The sequence below is a fragment of the Danio aesculapii genome, chromosome 24 (assembly GCF_903798145.1).
Source record: "Danio aesculapii chromosome 24, fDanAes4.1, whole genome shotgun sequence".
NCBI classification, from domain to species: Eukaryota; Metazoa; Chordata; class Actinopteri; order Cypriniformes; family Danionidae; genus Danio; species Danio aesculapii.
The window spans coordinates 21,795,329-21,820,448 of NC_079458.1; the positions used below are offsets into that span (position 1 = coordinate 21,795,329).

At 32.2% G+C, this 25,120-nt stretch overlaps 2 protein-coding genes across 2 annotated transcripts; both read left to right on the plus strand.

The window, feature by feature from the left end:
• Positions 1-496: 496 nt before the first annotated feature.
• Positions 497-14,662, plus strand: cry-dash (cryptochrome DASH). The gene is made up of 14 exons (XM_056450532.1): positions 497-667; positions 1,603-1,775; positions 3,457-3,550; positions 3,629-3,759; positions 6,069-6,217; positions 7,553-7,641; positions 7,732-7,805; positions 8,493-8,582; positions 8,657-8,736; positions 9,370-9,429; positions 10,390-10,547; positions 10,630-10,749; positions 12,149-12,325; positions 14,204-14,662. Exons 1-14 carry the CDS (start codon positions 602-604, stop codon positions 14,306-14,308), a joined length of 1,566 nt encoding a protein of 521 aa, XP_056306507.1. The 5' UTR covers positions 497-601; the 3' UTR covers positions 14,309-14,662.
• Positions 14,663-15,752: 1,090 nt separating this feature from the next.
• myd88 (MYD88 innate immune signal transduction adaptor) lies at positions 15,753-23,614 on the plus strand. Its single transcript, XM_056450889.1, has 5 exons — positions 15,753-16,299; positions 17,013-17,135; positions 17,216-17,396; positions 17,816-17,907; positions 21,836-23,614. Exons 1-5 carry the CDS (start codon positions 15,996-15,998, stop codon positions 21,988-21,990), a joined length of 855 nt encoding a protein of 284 aa, XP_056306864.1. The 5' UTR covers positions 15,753-15,995; the 3' UTR covers positions 21,991-23,614.
• Positions 23,615-25,120: the final 1,506 nt, after the last annotated feature.

Sequence of the window (25,120 nt, forward strand, 5' to 3'; positions counted from 1 at the left end):
TAGCCATACCTAATTGAAATGAAATCATTAATATTTTTTAAAATATATTTTTTATTTTAAAATATATTAAAATAGAAAACAGTTCGAGTGTAAATTGTTTCGTAATACCCGTTTTTGTAAAATGCTACGATTTATTTTTAATTATTTTAGCTGCATATTTAAAATGGCGTTTTCGTACAGTAGAAACTTTATTATTATTATTATTTTGTTCTAATCGCAAAACGGTTTTGTGATGCTTTTGTCACTACTATGCTATTTTTATAGCCTTGTCGCTAATGATGAATATAGTCAAAAAGTAGTATTTATTTGAAATAAAAAAACGACCGTGTCTTATAAGTATTATATATAATTTCCTAACGTTTCCCAATTTTTTTTTACTAAATTCACTTTTTCAGAATTCTTGAGACACGCCTAATCATCTTCATGTGTATGATTATAATAATTACGAAAATTCCTTTGTTTGACTGCGGTGCAAAGAGCACGTGCGCGCGCTGTCATGTTTGGTAAGCTCACAAGCACGCGCCTGTTACTAAACGTGCCAGTCAGTCGCTTTAAATTGCTAGTAAACTGACCGCTCTGCAGTCTTCACTGGTCGGTGCTCATGATGTTGGCTTCTCGTACGGTCATTTGTCTGCTGAGGAACGACCTGCGGCTGCATGATAACGAGGTAAACCTTACAAACATCTACAAACTATCTTTCTTATCTGTAGCAGAAACGAGCACATGCTTTTCTACACTCGCGCCAGAACCACGCGCTTACATTGTATAATATGACGCGGTCAAAGTGTATTTTTTAATAATATTAATAACATAATACATAATACGGAATATCTAAAGAGCAATAAACTGAATTCCTGGGTTTATTTTTTGTGTTGCGAAACATAATATCCACGTGAAGCAGTATGCGGGCGCTTATTGGTTTGTTTGTCTGTAATCGTCACTAACAGGCGTGGTCACACTGTACATTGAAGGTCTGTCTACTTGGTCAGTTATATATTCGTTATTGATATAAATATATTGATTAATTGTACTTTATTTTGTTACTGTGTATCTGACTCACAAATATTAATCAGATTTTGTTCAAATTAAGCAGTTCAAATAGTTTGACTTTTAAAAAACGCAATTCAGATGCTTATTTTTTAGTATTTAGGCTTAATATATGCTTATCTTTATCTGGATTAATTTTTTGGTTTATTCTGTAATATACTGATGTAAAAATAAATCAAATGTAGCATTTTTTCGTACATGTTTCTGTGCATTTTAATTTTAGACAACACAATACTAATGTTTTAACTTTAGAAGAGTTCAGCGGTCAGTATTTGGTGGAATAACCCTGATTTTCAGTCACAACAAATGAAAATATTTATGATTTTGACCATTTATGATTTTTGCAAAAAATAAAAAATGTCAATTTAAATTCCATATTTGGAATCAGTGTTATAAGGCTTGTCTAAAAGATGATAAAAATGCTATGCTGTATTAGTTCTATGAACTAGACAAATGAGCAGTGACTTTCTGAAATGCTGTGCTGGCTTTGACAAGTTGAGTTTTGTTGGAGTTCATATTGAAACTTGAGAAACCGGTTTTCCTCCATTCATTCAGGTGTTTCACTGGGCTCAGAGGAATGCAGAGCACATAATCCCGCTGTACTGCTTCGACCCGCGCCATTACCAGGGCACATATCACTACAACTTCCCCAAAACTGGCCCCTTTCGGCTGCGCTTCCTCCTAGACAGTGTAAAAGACCTGAGGGCCTCGCTGAAGAAACACGGCAGGTGCGGCTCTCACTAAACACTTCCTGTACTCATACTTGTATTATATCACACATACAGTACACTGCATACATTACTGATCAAATGTCTGGAATGAGGACTTTTTTTATTGTTTTGCAAAGTCTCTTCGCTTTTCCAAGTCTGCATTTATTTCATTAAAAATTAGAATAAAAACAGTAATTTAGTGAAATATTATTTACTTTTAAAATAACTGATATTCATTTGTTTCATGAAGTCTTTATTTGTTTCAAAAATCTTTAATGAAGGATTCAAAATAACAACATTTATTTTAAATCAAATCTTCTTTTTTTAATAAGAAATATTAAATATTTTAATAAGTTAAAATATTATACAGGGCAGGCCAACAGTTTTCAACTCTGAAAAAAAAATTGCCAGTAATAATAAAGCAGGAAATCATTGTATTAATATGGTTTCTGAATGATCATGTGACATTGAAGACTCGGGCTGAAAGTTCAGCTCAGGAATAATTACATTTTAAAATTAAATTCAGTAAGAAAATAGTTATTATTATTATAATTCTTATTATTATAATTTTTTTTATAACATTTTGGAATAAAAGATAACATTTAAAGAAAACAGTCCAAAGGAAGAACAGAGTATGTATTACAACTTTGGAGGAAAAACCTAAAGTATTATTGGGCTATAGATCCCACACATAAGTCACAAAAGTGGATGTTAAAAAAATAATAAAATAAGTAATACTAATAATCAGAAAAATAAAGATCACAGAGAATTATCTCATCAAATAAAGAAGTATAATTGAAGCTTTTGAAAATAAATAAATACATATATTATAATACATAGGGTTGAATCCCAAATCCTAGTTTTCTTAAATAGATTTATTATTCATTATAAATCATAATCTCGTGCAGCACGGCGGCGTAGTGGGTAACACAATTACCTCACAGCAAGAAGATCGCTGGTTCGAGCCCCGGCTGGGTCAGTTTGCGTTTCTGTGTGGAGTTTGCATGTTCTCCCCATGTTCGTGTGGGTTTCCTCCGGGTGCTCCGGTTTTCTCCACAGTCCAAAGGTGAATTGGGTAAGCTAAATTGGCCGTAGTGTATGTAAGTCTGTGCGAGAGTGGGTTTTTCCTAGTGTTGGGTTGCATCCACTGCGTAAAACATGTTCTGGATAAGTTGCTGGTTCATTCCGCTGTGGCGACCCGTGATTAATAAAGGGACTAACCTGGAAAAATGAATGAATGAATGAATGAAATATAATCTCACTATTTGGATCATATTTACCAGCTTCTTAATCCATTCATCAAATGTTGGTTCCGGATATTGTTTCCATCTCAAAATAGTTTTCTTACATTTTACATTTATTTTGATTATTATATTATTATATGATTATTATATAGCTTTAAAAAATATTTATTTAAAAAAATCTTACTGGCCAGTAGACTATATAACAGGAATAGTTCTAAACTGACAATTCTGTCTCTACATGTTTAAAACCTTTAAGTGTTTCTGTCGTCGGTTAATCAGAAAGAGAAGAATGTTATTTGGTTTCCTTATATAGAAGTCAGTGGTTATCGGTTTCCAACATTCTTCAAAATATCTCATTTTTTTGTGTTCAACAGAAATAAGCCAGCTAAAGAAATCATGAGTAGATGTTGATTTTATGGCGATCTCTCTCCCTCTCTTTAATGTGTGTTGTGTAGCACACTGTTGGTCAGAGAGGGGAAACCGGAGGATGTTGTTTGTGAATTGATCAAGCAGCTGGGTTCAGTCTCTGTTGTGGCGTTTCATGAAGAGGTGAGTTTACTGATCTAACAGACATCACCGATGCTGGAAATCTGTGAATGTGAAGGTCTTTCTGTCGGCTGTCTGAAGGTGGCGTCAGAGGAGAAGAGTGTGGAGGAGAAGCTGAAGGAAATCTGCTGCCAAAACAAAGTCAGAGTTCAGACCTTCTGGGGATCCACACTTTACCATAGAGACGATCTTCCCTTTAGTCACATTGGAGGGTAGGAGAAGAGCCGCTGTGTTATTTTACTGTCATTTATTTATATACACAATTTCTTTCATTTGTTGTTTGAATATACTTTTAATACATCAGTTTATTTCTTTTTACAAATTATTATTATTTTTATTAATAATAAAAATAATGATATTCAATATCTTCAACTTGTTTTTATTAATTTAGATTTCAAGTCAACATTTTATATACTGCTGAAGTCAGAATTATTAGCCCCCTTTTATTTATTTATTAAAAAATATTTCCCAAATGATGTTTAAAAGAGCAAGGAAATGTTCACAGTATGTCTGATAATATTTTTCCTTCTGGAGAAAGTCTTATTTGTTTTGTTTCGGCTAGAAAAAAGCAGTTTTTAATTTTTAAAAAACCATTTTAAGGTCAAAATTATTAGCCCCTTTAAGCTATATATTTTTTTCGATAGTCTACAGAACAAACCATCATTATACAATAACTTGCCTAATTACCTAACCTGCCTAGTTAACCTAATTAATGTAGTTATGCATTTTAATGTCACTTTAAGCTGTATAGAAGTGTCTTGAAAAATATCTAGTAAAATATTATTTACTGTAATCATGGCAAAGATAAAATAAATCAATTATTAGAAATGAGTTAATAAAACTATTATGTTTAGAAATGTGTTAAAAAAATCTCTTTTCCGTTAAACAGAAATTAAAATTTATTAAAAATAAACAGGGGGGCTAATAATTCTGATTTCAACTGTATATACATATATATATATATATATATATATATATATATATATATATATATATATATATATATATATATATATATGTATATGTATATATATATATATATATATATATATATATATATATATATATATATATATATATATATATATATGTATATATACACATATGTATATATATATATATATATATATATATATATGTATATATATATATATATATATATATATATATGTATATATATATATATATATATATATATATGTGTATATATATATATATATATATATATATATATGTATATATATATATATATATATATATATATATATATATATATATATGTATATATATGTATGTATGTATGTATATGTATGTATATGTATGTATGTATGTATGTATATATATATATTATATGTTTTTATATATTTATTCACCAAATATATTCAATTTTAGCTCACAACAACTGGTGTTGAGGTAAAATGATAATAATAAATAGCATAATAGTAAATCATATTCATAATATATGTTTTATTGACTGGTTATGATGTCTGTGTCTTCTTTTTTTTTTTTTGGCAAAATATTACATAGATGTCATAATTTAAACAATTTGTTAATAACAATGTTACATCATTTTGTAAGTATTACAGAGCTACAGTATTATGTCCATTATTATGCCTCCTACTAATAATTTTGCCAATTAAAAATGTTTAAAATGTGCATTTTTAATAATACACCATAATATAAATATTGAATGAATAATAATGTTAAAAATAAATGTTTGAAGCGGCATGAAACAGACTGTCTCTGTGCTTCCTAACTACTGCTTTGCCATTAAAATAGTCAATCATGCATTTTTTAACATCACAATTTTAAAAATCATATATTTATGTTGATCTTTATTAATATACAGTATAATGTAATAAACATGAAGCCAGTTAATAATATAATGTTATGACATTTTGGAAACATTATGGAACTTCTGTTTGTGCCTCCTACATAATATTTTGTCATTAAAATAAGTAAATTCTGCATTTTTAATAACTCATCCTGAAATAAATATGAAATCTTCTTTATACTCTCTTTACTTTCCACAATTGTTCCAAACATTATTTTGTTTGTGAAATTGTTTGAGTACATAAGCAATTTTGGTAGGCATATATATTTAATATAATTAAATACTAATCTCCATTGTACAGAATATTTGTTTTATTATAAAATACAATAGTTACTGGTATTCATTATAACACATTACACAATTATCAAAATATTCATTGTTTATGTGCTCTCGCCAGAGTAGTACTGTATATGTATCACATAAGTATTGTATTATACTTGTGACAGCATATATTGTAAGAAGTCATCCAAGCTAGCATATCAAAACTGTAAAACTTTGTAAACCAAGTGGAACTTTCCTAGGAATCTTTACTGAAAATTACTGGAAATAGTTTAGCAAATCTCCATCTTCTGTAACTTCCTGTTTTTTGCTTTGTTTATTCTTTCCAGGACCTGATTGGTAATTCCAGTGAGTGTATTAGTGTTTGTGAAGTCAGTGTTTTAGTTGCATTTCTTGTGTGTTTGAAAGGTTACCTGATGTATACACACAGTTCAGAAAGGCAGTGGAGGCTCAGGGCCGTGTCCGACCAGTGCTTTCCACTCCAGAACAGGTGAAAGCCCCCCCTTCTGGACTGGAGGAGGGTCCCATTCCGACATTTGACAGCTTAGGACAGACAGGTGATCATTTACATCACTGTACCAGAACGTGTGTAGTAAAATCATACTTAAACCTTGATATACTGTAGATATACAAACATGAGACAGTCAGTAGCACATTCGCAGAAAGCTGAATCAGTCACTCATATTTCCAGTTTCTGAATGTAGTCCTAATATTAGGCATGAATGTATTCCGATTTCCTCTAAGATGACTGTATAAAGGGGTTGCATGGATATCATGGAATTTTAAAAGGTCTATTCCAGACATTGAAAGTCAAGGAATTTTCAGAGATCATAATTTGTAAGAAATCTGCACCAATTAAAAAATTGAAAGCCTCTGTAAATTTAATGATTTTTGCTTGATTTTTTTATTATATTCAGCAATCACAGAATTGCTAAATTCTGGAGGAGCTGCTCAACAGGGGCCTGTTTGTCATTTAATTCTAGGTCATGGAATATCCTATATTTGACATTTAACTTAGAGTGGGAGCTCTGGTATAGTCATCAGAAATATATTTATTGAGGATAAACTCAATTCATATTATGAAGTAATTAAAGTTTTGAATTAAGACGAATTTGTATTGTGCCTTCGGCTTACTAAATACTACTGCACTGCCACAAAGTTAAATCATAATAAGTTAGCTTTTAAATAATTGTTTTTCCATGAATTCAAACATATATGTACACTGCTTTGTTTCCAAATACTGAATGCCAAAAATACATTTCTAGTTTTGTTTCCAACTAAATTTGATCTTAATACAAAACCTGATACTTATCCAACAAAATAGAAATATTGTATGAAATCCCCTCAAATTTCTCTTTAAAATGTACAAATCTTAAAAGTCTTCTGTTACACAGGTACAGTATAATTTTGGCAATGTATGGGTTAGCATTTTTTTTATTTTATCGGAAAAATTATTAGAATTTGTCCTGGTGATATTTTGAAATTTCCTGCTGTAAATATATCAAAACTCAATCTTTTAGCAATGTGCATTGCTTATCACTTCGTTTGGACAACTTTAAATGTAATTTTCTCAGTATTTGGATTTTTAACCCTCATATTTTTGATCTCAGCTAATTATTATCCAATTAATTTTTATTAAGCTTATTATTTATTCCAAAAATAACTGGCTTTGTGGTCCAGGGTCATATATTACATTGATTTTCCTATTAGTTAATATATTTTAGTAAATATTTTTTTTCCTTGAGAAGAGTTGTGTTCTGTACCTGGTATCCCAATTAACTAATATTAAATTGAAATGAATTTAAATTAGAAATGATTTGAATCAAACTGAAATCTGTCAATACCCAGAGGTAATACTCATAATACACAGTGTTTTCTGTCTGTGGTTTCAGAGCCATTGGACGACTGTCGTTCTGCCTTCCCGTGCCGTGGTGGAGAAACTGAGGCTCTTGCTAGACTGAAACATTATTTCTGGGATACAGTGAGGCTTATAATTCCTCTTTTCTATTACTGACTAAAACGAAGAGAGAGGATTGTTTTTTTTTTTTAATGTTTTTCTCTTTTATCACAGAATGCTGTTGCAACTTATAAGGAGACCCGGAATGGCATGATTGGAGTGGACTTTTCCACAAAGTTTTCTCCTTGGTGAGCCTTTCATAATGCATAAGCAAAGCATAGACTAAAGGCTGTGCACAGCAAAAATGATACGTAGAACTCTAATTATAAAGTTTAATAATCATGCTAATTCTATACAAATTTCAGTAGTGTGAATTTCATATTATAAATACACCAATGAAGACACAATAAAACTGGAATCACATTCAGAACTATCTCCACTTAATGGAGAATGAAAACATTGACAGCCAATCAAAATTCATCCTACTGTTAAATTAAAATTACTAAAAATTCTGCTATCTTCTATTTGCCGCTTGTTACACAAAAAAAAAGTGATTTTGAAAAATGTTGGAAACTAATAGCCATTGACTTCCATAGCATTTGTTTTTCCTATTATCGGTGTCAATGGTTACCGGTTTCTAACATTCTTCAAAATACCTTCTTTAGTGTGCAACAGAAAAAAGAAACTCATAATGGTTTGGAACCACGTGAGGGAGAGTAATTTGTGAGTAATATTTTATTTTTGGGTGTACTGTCCCTTTAAGACCTTGAGCATTTAAAGCAAGAGGCTGATTCATAATAAGCAAAACATTATTGTCCATTGATGTGGATGCTACTAATACAGATATTGTTATAGTTATCCCTATAGTTATGGTTCTCGGTGTGAATGGGTGTTATTGCTCAGTATTCATGAGTTTTTTCATCACTTTCCTTCAGGCTTGCATTGGGCTGCATCTCACCCAGATACATTTATGAGCAGATTAAAAAGTACGAAGTCGAACGAACCGCCAACCAAAGCACCTACTGGTGAGTAACAGGATTAGGAAGGTTTCAAATTAGATCAGCTCATGTCTGAGATTTATTATATTTGTCTTCGTCAGGGTGATATTTGAACTTCTGTGGAGAGATTACTTTAAGTTTGTGGCTTTGAAATACGGAAACCGAATCTTTTATATGAACGGTGAGTCTTGATCTATTTTGGTTTTAGATTCTCTTGGTTTTAAATGTTTTATTGGAATTCACACTACCAAAATTTTTGAGTCAGTAAGATTTCTGCACGTTTTCAAAAGCTGTTTATGGTCACCAAGGCTTTATTCATTTGATAAAAATAGAATATTACAAAAATACGGAAACTAATACGGTAATATTCTAAAATATTGTTGATGCAGACAAAGCTGAATTGTCATCATCATTACGTCTTCAGTTTTACATAATCTAATATTCTAATATTCTATGATCTAATATTCTAATATGCTGATTTTGAGGTTATGTGTGTGATTATTAAATGCTTTTGTTTTGTGGAAACTGTCATTTTGGTCTATGAATCTTTTGTAACATTAGAAATGTTTTTAGTACATTATTGCTGAATCAAATTATACTCAAAAATTCTAACTAAAAAAGCTAACTTAGGCAAGTAAATAAATAAATAAATGAACGTTGAAACAAATAATTGAGTTATAAAATGAAAAACAAAGCATCAAATCACAGTGCAAGCAATAAAATAAAGCAAAATGCTATCTTCCTCCTTTGAATATACCAGCAAATGAATTTGTTTAACTCATTGATCAAAATGATCAATTCTTCTCTCATGAAGGTCTGCAAGACAAGCATGTGCCATGGAAGACAGATATGAAGATGTTCGATGCATGGAAAGGTAACGTAATTTCCTAAAATGAAGAGTAAAACATTTCAATCTATTTTTTTACAGAAACTGTGGTTCTTGGTGATTTCTAAAATGCAAATCTGTGTTGCTATTTGCACGTCAAAAAACACATACAGGCAATTATACCAGTGGTTCCTGATGATATATATTAAGGTTTTATAAAAAACGAAATGGTTCTTTTGTACAAGAAACTAAACATTATCTACAACATTATTACCTGTAACACTTTATGTATCATCAGGAGCCACTGATATTCATTTTGTTTTGCCTGAATATGCTGTACATATTTTTGACTTTAAAAGTGCCAGCAGCTGTTGACTTTTATGAATGAAAAAAAAAAGTGTGACAAAATGAACTGCTGATTTTCAGTAAATATTAATTGAATGAAAATTCGACCATCATTTTCTCACCCTTGACATATTCCAAACTAATTTGAGTTTTATTGCTCTGTTTTAACACAAAAGAAGAAACCTGTAACCATTGACATCCATAGTAGGAAAAACAAATACAGCTTCCAACATTCCATTCAAAGAATGTTTCCAACATTCTTCAAAATATCTTCTTTTGTGTTCAACAGAACAATAAAACTCAAACTGGTTTGGAACAAGGTAAGGGGTGAATAAATGATGACAAATTTTTCACTAATAACTGTTTTGATTTGATTTGAATGAAAATTCAGCCATCATTTTCTCACCCTTGACTTGTTCCATACAAGTCTGAGTTTTATTGTTCTGTTTTAACACAAAAGAGACCTGTAACCATTGACAACCATAATAGGAAAACAAATACAGGTTTCCAACATTCTTCTAAATATCTTATTTTGTGTTCAACAGAACAATAAAATTCAAACCAGTTTGGAATAAGACAAGGGGTAAATAAATCATGACAGAATTGAAATTTTTGGATGAACTATTCCTTTAAGAGTGCAGTATTTTTGCACATGTTTTGCAGAGGGAAGAACTGGTGTGCCGTTTGTAGATGCCAACATGAGAGAGCTTGCCCTTACTGGATTTATGTCCAACAGAGGACGTCAAAATGTGGCCAGCTTTCTGACCAAAGACCTGGGCTTGGACTGGAGGCTTGGCGCCGAATGGTTTGAATACCTGCTGGTCAGTTATATTTGATAAAGTGTACTGATGCTTTCTGCTCTTTGCTGCCATATGGTGAGATATTATATTTCATTGTCTTCAGGTGGATCATGACGTCTGCAGCAACTATGGAAACTGGCTTTACAGCGCAGGAATAGGAAATGACCCAAGAGAAAACAGGAAGTTTAATATGATCAAACAAGGACTGGATTATGACAATAATGTGAGTTGTAGTTTTTTTTTTTATAGTTCTCTTATTGTAATAGCATGTCATAGAGAAAACACATACATTCTGAATCATAGTATTCATTATAACATATTTTGCTAGGACAGATTAATTATTTAGTTGTCACTCATACTACTTTTTTGCCAAGGAGAAAATATACAGTTTAGTGAACACGCTCAACTATTCACTGCTTACTGCTGCAGACATTAATCATAATTAAAAAAATTTTTTTACAAATTATTAAACAGATGATAAAACTCCATAAATCCACTGTTTTAGTCAGTGTAAATTTAGTAACAACAAAAACAATATGAGAAAATACATAAAATACAAATAAAAGTTAACAAGTCTAGAATTTCTGGATTAAATGTGTTCATCTACCTTCTGTCAAAATATTCTACATATCAACTATTGTTTTGGTTAACCTAAATTGAATTTAACAATTTATTATCAACAATTACAAGCCTTTAGTAAAACTTAATTAAACAAGAACATCTGCTGTGTAAAGCATATGGCGGAATAGTTGGTGGTTCATTCCACTGTGGCAAAGCCTGATAAATAAGGGACTAAGTCAAAGGAAAATGAATGAATGAATGAATTCAATTATAAAATTTAAATAAAATAAAAAATCTAAATATATATTAATAAAATATATCAAACCATTGTTTTTGTTAGCATAGGCATTAATCAATAAATTATTAACTACACATAAAAACAACATGAAATAAAAACAAGTAAATAAATTAGAATTCATTCATTTTCCTTTGGCTTAGTCCCTTTAATCATCACGGGTTGCCACAGCAGAATGAACTGGCAACTTATACATCACATGTTTTACACATCGGATGCCCTTCCAGCTGCACCCCAGTACTGGGAAACATCCATACACACTCATTCTCACACGTACACTACAGCCAATTTAATTTATTCAATTCACCTATACCGCATATCTTTGGACTGTGGGGGAAACCGGAGCACCCGGAGGAAACCCACGCCAACACGGAAAGAACATGCAAACTCCACACAGAATTTCCAACTGACCCAGCTGGGACTCGAACCAGTGACTTTCTTGCTGTGATGTGACAGTGCTAACCACTGAGCCACCATGTTGCCTAAATTAAAATGGCAGTTTTAGAGTTTTCACCTGCATTCCCTCTATTATCATTAATTAAACGAGAGTATAAATAAATACAATTATTGGAATATATAAACAGCTTTCTTTTGCACTTTTGAATGCTCTTTATCATCACTTCAGGGAGCTGCTTCTACTGTGAATACAAATGTAAATATAGAAAGGGGAAGTTAAACGTGCATGCACATGAAGTGTCAGGAGAGATTAATGCACCACGATAAAGCCTTTTCCTGCACAGATCTGACACTTGATGTATTTCTGAAGGGCGACTTTGTCCGTCAGTGGGTTCCAGAGCTTCGAGGTATTAAAGGTGGAGACGTTCACACACCCTGGACCCTCAGCAACTCAGCGCTGTCACACGCACAGGTCTCACTCAACCAAACATACCCCTGTCCCATCATCACCGCACCCGAGTGGAGTCGGCACGTCAATAACAAATCAGTAAGATCACAATACTGGAACCTTAAACTATATCAATACTTGATACCATTTTTAATATTACTGGGAAATATTACCAAAGCATTCACGCAATTTACAATATTAATGAATGTCGAAGTTTCTTCAGTTGCCAGAGATAAAACCTCAAACATGATTCAATTTTAAGGATTCAATTTTAAGTTCAGATTTTCACTTTCCATGACAATTTTCACTGGCCTTGTTGAAAAAATAATTGAATTAAATAAATGTACAGGGTGTCCGTGGGGTTATAAAAAGTAGTTGAGAAAATTAAGGCCCTTAAAAGGTATTGAAAAGTCTTAATCACGTTTTTACAAGGTCTTAAATTTTGTTCAAGTGTTAAAAAGTATAAATATATTTATTTTCCTCCACGCAATTGGTTCAAGCCGGGGCGCGTCCAGTCAAGCTCCTCCGTCCGGGTGATGTCACGTAATTTCCGACAAACATGGGAAGATAATGTGACACTCACCACATGTAGCGAAACCATAGCAGAAACAGACGGCACAATGGGAAAATGTCAGTTTGCATACTCCTGCTTGGAGAAAGACTAGTTTAAACAGTGGCTGAAACCTGTTGCTGAAAACAACCGCATAATTTATTATTTCTAGCTTTGTTTCTTCCGCGCTTATCTGAGTTCTGTTGCATAGTTGTGCTCCATTGATTTAACTACAACTGTTTATTAAGTTAAACGTTTGATATTGATTAGAACTTGAAGTGACGATGAGGTATTGAAATATTCCGAGCGGGACTTTAAAAAGTCTTAAACAGGTATTGAAATTACCTTTAGGATTGCTGCATATACCCTGATGTATTATAATCATTTTAACCACACAACATTCTAAAATGGTATATGCCATGCAGCTTATACAATAACACCTTTATATATAGTAATATTTTATAATATTATTATATTTTGTATAGTAAACATTTCACTGGCTTAGCTAAACAATAATAAATAGATAAAGAGTAAGATACAAAATATTTGTTGTTTTCATAGTTTTAATCCATGTATAATTTTAAAAGGTCCCATGAAGTGCTTTGAAAAGTGCATTTTTTTATTCGATGTTTAACGTAATATCAACTGAAACATAAAGAGGGGGGCAGGACATAGAGTGGCTCCTCCCTTTTTGAAAAACAGCCAATAGCATTTTGTTTCATCACAGTTCTGCCAGTGAGCGTGTTGGAGCTCAAGCGCATCAAATGAAAAGCAAATGAGAAGTGTCATTAAGGGCGCTGGGCATGTCAGTTACTAGTAAGCATTTGATTGGTCAAGATTGGATGAGAAACTGAAGTATGAGGTGACGTGAAATAAAATGTTGATCCATTCAGGCAGAAGTGGCAAACTGCAAGCTTTGGATGTTTGTATTAGGTGTTTATCTTCAAAATGTGTATTTTATCACTGTTTAATTGCACTCCAGCTTATAGATATAACATGTTGATAATAACATCTAAAAGACTTTATTTTAATTTCACTGAAACTTTAATAAATTACTCCATTCTATAACTTAAGTTTAACTTTAAAAAACTTAAACATTATTGAAGATAGTGAACAGTCAATAATAAACAATAAGCTAATTATACCTCAAGTAAAAAAACTACAAATCTGCAGATGAAAACATGCATAACATTCTTTAGGCCAGTCTAACAGCAGTTTAGTATTTTTATAGATTCATTAATGCATGGCAGATATCAGAAAAGTGATAACATTTGATGTTTGATATTTCAGTATCGATGCATATCAAAATATCTTTTTTTTTTTTTTTTGCTTTAAACTTGTGCATCAGCATAAAAGTGAAGCTCATTGATTATTTTGGACAAACAAAAAAAATTCCAAAAACAAAAACATCTCTTTCTCTCTTTTAGTCTGGTCCATCATCATCTAAAGGAAGAAAGGGTTCATCTTACACTCCAAGACAACACAAAGACAGAGGCATTGACTTCTACTTTTCCAAGAACAAGCATTTTTGAAGAGGAGATGAGGTGAAATTGCACTTTTACTCAAGTGACACTGCAGCATCTGCTCAGGCCACAGTTTACATTGCTGAATGAGGAAGAGGAAATGGAAAAACAGTGTGGTTTTGTGTTGCTCTTTCTGAATCTGTTTTTATACACGCATACAGAAATGGCTACTTGCTTTGTTTTTTGTTGTTACAAAAACTGTTACTCTAATTTTCATGTATTTATTTGTATTGCATAAAGTTCAATATGACGGGTTTGGCTGTTTGCATCCCTTAAGATGTCCTTGTTTAGTACGAAAGTAAGATATGGGGTGATTTTTCATTTTGCTCAACATAAAAATAAAACTTTTGGGAATTTGTTGGAGTTTTGTCTTTCTCACATGATGTAAATGGTAGATCATACTGTGAAAATAGTTTGATTAACGTGCACATTCAGAATATTTCCTTCATTTAATTAGAATTAGGAAGTGAGAAGTGGCAAGTGTTTCAGTTTTGTTTTAAAAAGTGAGGGAAAAAGCTGCAAAAGACAGGTCTTTTATCAATACATTTACATGTACTGTTTTAGCAGATACTTTTATCCAAAATGATGGCAAGCTGTTTTAACATTTAATCTGTTAATTGTGCAACTTTCTGCTTTCAGGCAATTAGTATCTATATTTAGATAGTATCTACTTATTCAACTAATGTTTTTAGTTCTTACCTTTTAAAAAGGTACTAGTACTTTTTTTCTAGATGCTAGTATTTATTTATTAGATACTAGTTCTTATTCATTAGATACTGATACTTTTAAAATAATTCATTACTTCTGTTTTTTATTAGTGAATAGTAATTATTCTATTATTACTAGTTACAAATTCAACATTTATGCCATTATATCTATGGGATCTGTCATTTAGACATCACCAATTCAGTTGTACTTATATGTCTTCCAATTAAAAGTGTTATCAAAGCACTACTGATGCATTTATTGGTAAGTAAGAAGTACTAATCCTACTTTTATTATTTTTTTAAAGCGTGTGCATCAGACAAAAATGTTTGTAAATTTAAACAAATGGTCTATGATAAATGGTTTATGGTCATAACCATAGACTATTAAAATAGACGTAGGCTAACATATATATTGCTAACATGAAATGTTTATTTTATTAAATTTGACAATGTTTAGTCAAAGAATTCTTTGATTCAAAGCATAGTAAAAACCGCTATTTCACTACATTAAAAAAACACTTCTGTGAGCCCATTTTAAGTCTTTCCCCTCGACTGTGGACCATCTCGCGTAAAAATAGCGGAAATTGACCTTATATGGTTTGGGGCTTTGTAAGCAGACCTGAGATCTGTTCAACCAATCTCCTGGTGACGCAAAAACATCCATTAGCCGATCCTGAAACAGTCGATCCTGCCTTCTTTTTCCTCCTCCTTTTTTTACGTATTTCGTCATTTCTCTGACTAGAGTTTGTAGCTAGCATTTCCTCAATCTTCACCTTTCTTGTTGTGTAGTTGTAACGTTACTGTCCTGCGTAGTGCACTTCAGGTCGTCAATTTGGTTTCCTAAAGTTCAGTTTATGCGTATCTTCAGGAAATGACAACTTAAAAATATATTAAACTATCTTACTTTTTCAATTCACGTGTACCTTCTCGAGGTAACGCGGAGATTTACAACGGTATCGGTAGATAACAGAGAGGTTTTGCTAATAAATATGGCATCAAAGTTAAGTATAGACCATGAGGCGATTCCAGTAACAGCTTTAAACTGCAGTTTTCGGAAGAAACTGGGTCTGTTCCTGAATCCAACTAACACGGTGGCGGCAGACTGGAGGACAGTGGCAGAAATTATGGACTTCACCTACCTGGAGATCAAAAACTTTGAGAAAAGAGACTGTCCCTTCGAAAAAGTCTTGACGGACTGGGAAACTCGTCCAGACGCCACAGTAGCAAATTTACTGTCGATTTTAGAAAAAGCTGAAAGGAAAGATGTCATATCAGAGCTCAAGGAAATTCTAGGTATGTTAACGTTATCAATATTCCATGTAATTATTGATATTTTTTGTTCGCTTCAATATAATATTTAATTGTTGCATAGTCAAATATATTGTTTTTGTCAATGATTATTTAAGGGATAGTTCACGCAAAAATGAAAATTACCTCACTATTTACTCAACATCAGGTGGTTCCATATCTTTATGAATTTCATTTTCTTGTTAAACACAAAAGAAGATATTTTGAAAAATGTTTCAAAAATCTGTAACCATTGACATCCATAGAAGGACAAACAATTACTATGCAAGTTAATGGTAACAGGTTTCCAACATTTTTGAAAGTATCTTTTGTGTTCAACAGGAAAAAAAGTACTAATCCTTTTTTGGGTGAACTAAACCTTTAATATGCTTGTCATTTTATCTTTTCATGTCAATAAAAAATCTATTGTACATCAAACTTTTTGAACAGAATATTTTTGTACTTTTTATATTTTAATGTACATTAAAAACTGTAATTACCAAAGTATATGGCTGTAATAACACATGTATTAAGCAGTATTAACTGAACAAGTATAAATAATAAAAAGAGCACCTTGCCATATTTGTTGTTATGGAAGCAGACATTATTTCATCACGTCTCAATCAAAGATTGACTAATGACTAAAAATGGCAATTGAAGAAAGCGAAGGTCTGCACAGAAGTGTTATCATACTGTATGTTGTTGCTGTTTGTGCACAGATGACGACTGCAGGAAGTATATGGAAAGACAACAGAGGAAGCCGCTTCAGGTTCCAGTGGTGGACAGTTGTGGACCTCGAACACAGGAGAGAGAAGGAATCACACTCTATGATGATCCACAAGGTCAGTGTTTAACCCCTTCCGTCTGAATATGCTGTGGAGTTTAGCAGTGCCAAACTAATCATTGTCTTCTTTGTCAGCAGGACTGACACCTGAGACCTTTGATGCCTTCATCTGCTACTGTCAGAGTGACATTCAGTTTGTCCACGAGATGATCAAACAGCTGGAACAGACCGAATACAACCTGAAGCTTTGTGTGTTTGACAGAGACGTCCTTCCTGGCACATGCGTGTGGACCATCGCCAGCGAGCTCATCGAGAAAAGGCATGTTGCTTTTGTGGTTATCTAGTGTCCAGTAAATGTAAAAAGCTTTAATATCATTTAAAAATTATATTAAAACTATTATTTAAAAAGTATGCTTTAAATATACTTTAATATAATTTATATAACAATATAATCTATATAATACAATGTAGATATAAATAATTAAAATGTAAATATAAAGAATTAAAGAACTTTAAAATTATGTCTGTTTTTGTATATAACATTGAAATCAGTTGTTTATTGTTTGTAATATTTGACCATAATAACAACATTACTATACAATTTGCCACAATTTTTATACCCCTGCATCCCCCATATATTAATATTATGTGCATTTTTTTGCAATTAACATTTGACGAACTGTCAAATATCTATTTTATCAGTTGTAATATTTGTTATATATAAATGCTGTTTTTTAGGTGTAAGAGGATGGTGGTGGTCATCTCTGATGATTATCTGGACAGTGATGCCTGTGACTTTCAGACTAAGTTTGCACTCAGTCTTTGCCCAGGTACAACGTCTTACTTAACATTTCATTGAATTACTAGTGTATTTTTGAATTATTAATGTATTTTACAGCTCCAGCACTGTTTTAAGGGTTTTCGTCTTAGAGGCAATTAACATTTTTTTAAAACTACAATTTTGTAGCACACATCAGTAAGTTCATCTCAATTTCACATACCCTGTTTTTTTATTTCATTTTTACGTTTAAATAGTGTGAGTATTCTGTTCACACTAAAATGACCATAATGAAAAGAGTGCACTTGAAATACCCAGATTATTTACTTATTAAAAAAGCATAAAATATTGGACTATTCATAGACAAAACTAACAGTTTTAATCACCTAATGAAACTGCAGGACTTTCATTCACATGGTGTTGAAATGAGCTAATGAAGTTCATACAGTAGACATATGCATCATTTAGGACAGTGTTTCTCAACCATGTTCCTAGAGGGCCACCAACACTGCATGTTTTGGATGTCTCCTTAGTCTGTTACACCCATTCACTAATGAGCTGATTATCTGATTCAGGTGTGTTTGGTGAGACATGAAATGTGTAGAGCTGATGGTCCTCCAGGAATGGGGTTGAGAAACACCGATTTAGGACTAAAAATGTTAAGTTTAGTATAATTAATAATACTTAAATTAAAAATAGTGCATTTTATTTATAGACTTTTCAAGAAACTGAAAGACACTGTACTGTGTATAACGAAACATAAAACAAGCATTGAACGGATTATTCATAAGCATTATTAAAGCATTAAACACAAGTTCTTAATAGTTCTTAAACACAAACAATCTGGAATGGAAGTGTTTGCTATTGGATTGGCAAAAATATACTTGTATGCATGTATCGTACATACATGCACATCCATGTCTATGTACAAAACCCTGCACAAACATAGGTCTCATTGAGACTTTTACCTATTAAGTCAGCCATTATACTATAAAATGCAATAAAGTATATAATATATTTCAGTATTTGACCATATCTCCATTGTCATGGCTATATATTTACGCCTAAAAAGGGAAATAGGAAGTATTTTAATATCATTGAGCAGTCAAGATTAAACTTAAACTGAATGTTTGGTTGCCTGTTGCAGGAAGTGTATTGCTCTGGCTTTGTTTGGAACTATTTTCATTAGCGAAATAAAAACAAAGAAACAAAAAACAATATTAATGTTAATATTAATAAACATCATTGTGTTCAAAATGCAATTGATGCAATATTTGTTAAACAAATGTTTTAAATCAAGATTTTCACAATTGCGAGCTTGCTTATATCCAGGAAAACAGCACTGTCGCTCATGTGATATTGCAGAACATTAGATTTGATAAAAAAAACACAATTAGTCCTATAGTGTTCATCATGCAAGACGTGTTTGTTTATATTTTGCCAAGTCAGTGATTCAATGTTACATTCAATGTCATCTTGCACATTGTTAAAAAACGATTACGTCTTGAGTCACAAAATAATGTTTAAGCCTACTTGCAACTGTATTTGCAGTATTGAACTTTACATCTTATAAACTAAACAGTTAAAAGCAGCACATACTTTCCTAATCTGTAACTATGGCCCTTTAACGCTTAAACTACCAAGGCATTTGAAATTTAGTAGTGTAGTAACTTTGATGAATTAAAAGCCATATAACTGTATTACCCTGACTTTCCATAAAGATATAGTTCACCGAAAAATCATCATTTACTCATCCTCCACTTGATCCAAATCTGTGTGCTTTTTTTTCTGTTGAACACAAAGGAAGATATCTTGAAAACTTAATACTACAGACAACAAAAGGCTGCTGGTTTCAAATGTTCATCAGAATATCTTGTTTTGTGTTCTTCTGAAGAAAGAAATTCATAAACATTTAGGCCCATATCAGTGTGAGGAAATGTACATTTTTGTGGTGAACTATCACTTTAACTGTGTATATAATTTATTCTAGCATTATTGTTTTCAACATTACAAAACACAGATGACATCTGTGTGTTTGCAGCTCTTACATAATGAAATATTACAAAAAAGATTGTCAGATATAATGACAGACATTCAAAGCTACATTATAAAATGGATAGTTCCTGTCCTCGATTCTGATTGGTTTGAAGCTGCCATGAATTGCTCTATAAACATACAACTCTTACTATTGCTCAGCAATCATTCCACTATCAGTACTGAGAAGAAAAGAAAAACAGTTTAATTTGCGTTGAAACGTTGATACATACAGAATAATTACCCCCCCCCCCCCCCCCCCCTTTGATTTTTTTTCTTCTTTTTTTAAATATAGTCTACAGAACAAACCATCATACAATAACTTGCCTTATTACCCTAACCTGCCTAGTTAACATAATTAACCTAGTTTAGCCTTTAAATGTCACTTTAAGCTGTATAGAAGTGTCTTGAAAAATATCTAATCAAATATTATTTACTGTCATCATGGCAAAGATAAAATAAATCAGTTATTAGTAATAAGTTATTAAAACTATTATGTTTAGAAATGTGTTGAAAAATCTCTTCGATAAACAGAAATCTGGGCAAAAAATAAACAGGGGGGCTAATAATTCAGGGGGGGGGGTAATATTTCTGACTTCAGCTGTATATGGAACAATCATTTTATAAAAGCAGTAAGCTCCATTTAGTACAGCAGTGATTTAAAGTGAATTCATAACAGCTACTGTTGCAACAAAGTGTCTAAACCCCTGTTATACCTGTTATATTGGGTTTATTCTAAAACCTACTGTAAAAGCTTTATAAATATGACAAAAATGACATTTGGTAAAGTCTAGATTGAATGCTTAGAAAATATCATATTCTTAGGGTGCACTCACACTAGGCTATCAGAACCATGCCCGGACACGTTTCCTGGTTCGTTTGACAGGTTGTGCCAAAGCGCGGTCGGGTTGGGCTTTGGCGCGATACGTTTGAAGTGCGAGTGCAAAGCGCACCTGAGCCGGAAACTGAAGACATGGTGTCAGTCTTAAGGGATTGTTTCATATGGATTCATTAATCATTCTTACTTTTCAAGGAACACAAACTGTCATAGTTTATTAAAGATGCAAACCCCTCACTGCATGTTAGCTGCACCTTTAGCTGCACCTTCTAATACATGCAGCACGACTCTGCCCGGAGTATTCTGTATTTTATACAAATATTGTTACAAACTATTTTTTTGCAAAAAAAGAAAATCAAATAAATGCAGTGTGAGTGTAGGCCATCGGGGGTGAGGGGAGGGGGGACAAGTGCACTTCAGCACGGTTTACGGCAACTGTACCTAGTGTGATTATGCCCTTACTAGATACTGGATCTAATTAGGGCTGTGTGATATTGGTAAAATGCGATATTTTATTTTTCTGCGATAAATATTGCAACATGAATAGTTTGACAAGATATTTTAAAAGCTCTATTTGATAGCTGGTTTTCTGGAGAGACTAACAGTATTTATGTACATACATTGAATAATCACAATGCAAAAAAAATGCTTTTCTTACTTTGTTTTGTCTCGTTTTTAGTGCAAATATCAAAAAAAAATGTAAAGCAAGTAAAAACATTGTTTAGTTTTCACCATCATCAGAAATAAGTGAGTTTTCCTTCATTTTCTAAAGAAAGTTTTTCCTTGGAAACAAGCCAAATGATCTGCCAGTGGAGTAAGTGAAAATCTTGTTTTCACTTTGAAATGTAGATATTTGCTCTAGAAACAAGACAAAAATTCTAAGTAAGAAAAACTATTTTTTGCAAAAATCATATAAATTCCATATAAATACAGTAATTAAATACAATTCTGTAGCTCTTGGTCAACTACAATTTATACTCAATATTGCATGTCTTTGCGATGTGACTATTGCGGATACACACATTGTGATATTGATGCTGAAATGATATATATTGTGCAGCCCTAGATCTAATGTTAAAGCAACAGTTTGCCTTTATTTGTTCTTCAGGAGCTCGCACTAAACGGCTTATCCCTGTCGTCTACAAATCCATGAAGAGGCCGTTTCCCAGCATTCTGCGCTTTCTGACCATCTGTGATTACAGCAAACCCTGCACACAGGTCTGGTTCTGGACTCGACTGGCCAAAGCACTTTCACTGCCCTAATCTGCTATGCTGAAGACTCAACATCACACAAACACACTCTTCTCTATTAGGAGGAAGGACTTGCTTTTGGGAGAGTTTGTCAGTATTGATTCCAGCAGTGAACATTTTCAGACAGGTACTTTTTATAGTATTCACGACAGAAACATCCGCCCAAATCAAAACATCACTCAGCTTTCCAGAATATCACATCAAGCATCACATCACATCAAGATTTCTAAAATAAATAGTTACTGATCATTTCCGATCTTGTTTTGCATTTGGTTCTTGTTACACTGGCCATTTTTGGGTTATAAAATATTAATGTTCAATATACAGTTGAAGTCAGAATTATGAGCCCCCCTTTGATTTTTTTTTTTTTCTTTGTTAAATATTTCCCAAATTATATTTAACAGAGAAACAAAATTTTCACAGTATGTCTGATAATATTTATTCTTCTGGAGAAAGTCTTATTTCTTTTATTTCAGCCAGAATAAAAGCAGTTATACATTTTTTAAAATCCATTTTAAGGGCAAAATTATTAGCCCCTTTAAGCAAATTTTTTTTGATAGTCTACAGAACAAATCATTGATATACAATAACCTAATTACCCCAACCTGCCTAGTTAACCTAATTAACCTAGTTAAGCCTTTAAATGTCACTTTAAGCTGTAAAGAAGCGTCTTGAAAAATATCTAGTAAAATATTATTTACTGTCATCATGACAAAGATAAAATAAATCAGTTATTAGAAATGAGTTATTAAAACTATTATGATTAGAAATGTGTTAAAAAAATCTGCTCTCCGTTAAACAAATTGGGGCAAAAAATAAACAGGGGGGCTAATAATTCTGACTTCAACTGTATATTGTGTGAATTATGTCTGATCTGCTATTTGCCGTGTACTTCTGATTATATTGATGAGGTAAATACAGATGCACAGATTGTTAGTCTTTATCTCGGTTAAGTGGTAATGGTTGGTTAACCTACGGTATATTTTACTATGTTTTCAACACCTCAGTCTTCCTCTGACGTTACATGTTCATCTTCAAAGAAATGTCAGTGGCTTTTAATTTGTTAGCCCAATTTTTTTTCTCAAATCATAATTGCCTTTTACCACATTTGAGTGTTATCATTTAATGAAATTGGCCTTTTTAAAATTATGTTTTAATATGAAAACAATTACTTTACTCCTCTGAGCTCACAGTTTAAACTTACATTTGACTGCACTATAAGTAAGCTTAAGCATATACTCATTTGGTACAGAAGGTTATTTATGTGTGATTGTGCTCAGCTGTATATAGATAAGTGCTAACATCACACTTCCTGTGCATTTCTACTAAAGGAGCGACACATTTTATGGAAGCTGGTTAGTAAGATAAACAGAGAAGTAATGTTTGTAGATTCTCTTTGATTCTTGAAATCAGAAACAGAATGCATTAATTAATATTCAAAAGTTAAATGTAAGGTAAATCTGTATGAGTGTTTATTTTAAAATAATTTTATGGGAATTCTGTTAAATGCATGCTGTGTACACGTTATTCACAATTTCATACATTTAACAATAGTGTCAGTATGAAAGAAATTCATTTACAAGCTGTAATACCTGAAGTGAATCTTATGTATTTTTATTAAAAACAATGTATTGAAGATGCGTCTACACTTTATATCAACTCTCACATGCTATAATTATGAGAAAAAACAGACAATAGAAATGTAAAACCTTTGAGGAGTCCCTTCCCCATTCCCAGCTCATGATGGATACAGTAGCATGTGCTCTGGTAGGTTTGATATTTTTTCATTTTGTCAACAAACAGTGTTTACATCAGTGTGATTACAGCTTTTATATGTCAACACCATCTACTCACAGTTCATGCCAGCACTGTAGTTGTGGGAAATATCTCAGCATTAAGGTATAAAAATGAGAACATTTAGTCATAAATGAATGCTTACCATTTACTAGTCAACTCGAGTTAAACAGTTGAATTTTAACATTTTTGAATCCAATAATTCAGAATAGTCAAATAACTGCCTGTAAATAGTCCTCAGCTAGGAAACTATGTAACATTGCTGTGTAATATTGTGCCTGCTATAGCCCTGGTATAGCTAAGCAAAGTTCCTTCATTATTCTCCTGGAATGTAGTTCCTAGCCATATCGACCTACAAAAATAGCAATTATTTATTTCTTGTCAGTCTTAGTTCACAATGTAACTACAAAAGAGTCAAGCTTTAAACAGAAAATGATTCTTAAAAAGTTTTGAGTGAGATGCTAATAGTCTAAGTTAAAAGTGCTCAAAGCCAGATCTTTTCACTTTAGGTAACTTGTAAAACGAGCCTATTTAAAAGTAAAGTGCAGTGTTTCTTTAATCTGATGGCTCATCAGTCAGTTTAATGAACTATAATTTGTTGGATCTTAAAGGTACACTACACTTTTTATGGAAATAGAGAACACTACTGCAGATCTGCTTTCAAAGCTACTTTCATGAACATGGCACTGTATGGCATGCAACACTCATTTATTTATTTTTTTATTTTAATTTATTTTTTGCAAGCATCAGCCAGTTTGGCTTTAACCAATTATTGAACCGATTATTAATAACCGAATATTTCTCTTAGCTCATACAGTAGCAAAACACTGGATTCATAATGGAGAAATTTAATGTATCAGCAATTGTGCATCATCAATGATAGAAACTGATTCGAATGTTTAGAATTCGAATCAAATTTTGGAATGCGACGTCACTGAGAATCTCTGAACAAGTGCTAAAGACATCATGTCATCCACAGCTAAATTCACCAACATTCTTATAACTCATACGCATTTGCCTAGATGAATGACAAGGATTACCGTGCACATACTGGCCAAAATTTAAAATAATTTGGATATTTATGCATTATTGGGGGTTCACTCCTGAGACTGCTGTACTCGCGATCCAGCCCGGATGAGCGGAAGAAAATAAATCAATGAATGGATGTTAATATATATATTATAATATTGTATATATTAAATATTTTATTTACCCAAAAACAGTAAACATAATAAAAATTGAGTAGATAAAAAATGTATTTAATGTGAAATGTTAAATTTATAGTTCATTTGAGCTGTCCAGAATGATTCTTTTTTTTAAAGCTTGTCATGTTAATTTGGGTTAAAGT

Excerpts from the sequence above, each read along its gene's own strand:
- myd88 (XM_056450889.1), top strand. The coding sequence starts at position 15,996 with ATGGCATCAAAGTTAAGTATAGACCATGAGGCGATTCCAGTAACAGCT. Across the intron at positions 16,300-17,012 it reads AGAGCTCAAGGAAATTCTAG|ATGACGACTGCAGGAAGTAT; the intron begins GTATGTTAACGT and ends GTTTGTGCACAG. Across the intron at positions 17,397-17,815 it reads AGCGAGCTCATCGAGAAAAG|GTGTAAGAGGATGGTGGTGG; the intron begins GCATGTTGCTTT and ends GCTGTTTTTTAG.
- cry-dash (XM_056450532.1), top strand. The coding sequence starts at position 602 with ATGATGTTGGCTTCTCGTACGGTCATTTGTCTGCTGAGGAACGACCTG. Across the intron at positions 9,430-10,389 it reads GATGTTCGATGCATGGAAAG|AGGGAAGAACTGGTGTGCCG; the intron begins GTAACGTAATTT and ends CATGTTTTGCAG. Across the intron at positions 10,750-12,148 it reads GACTGGATTATGACAATAAT|GGCGACTTTGTCCGTCAGTG; the intron begins GTGAGTTGTAGT and ends GTATTTCTGAAG.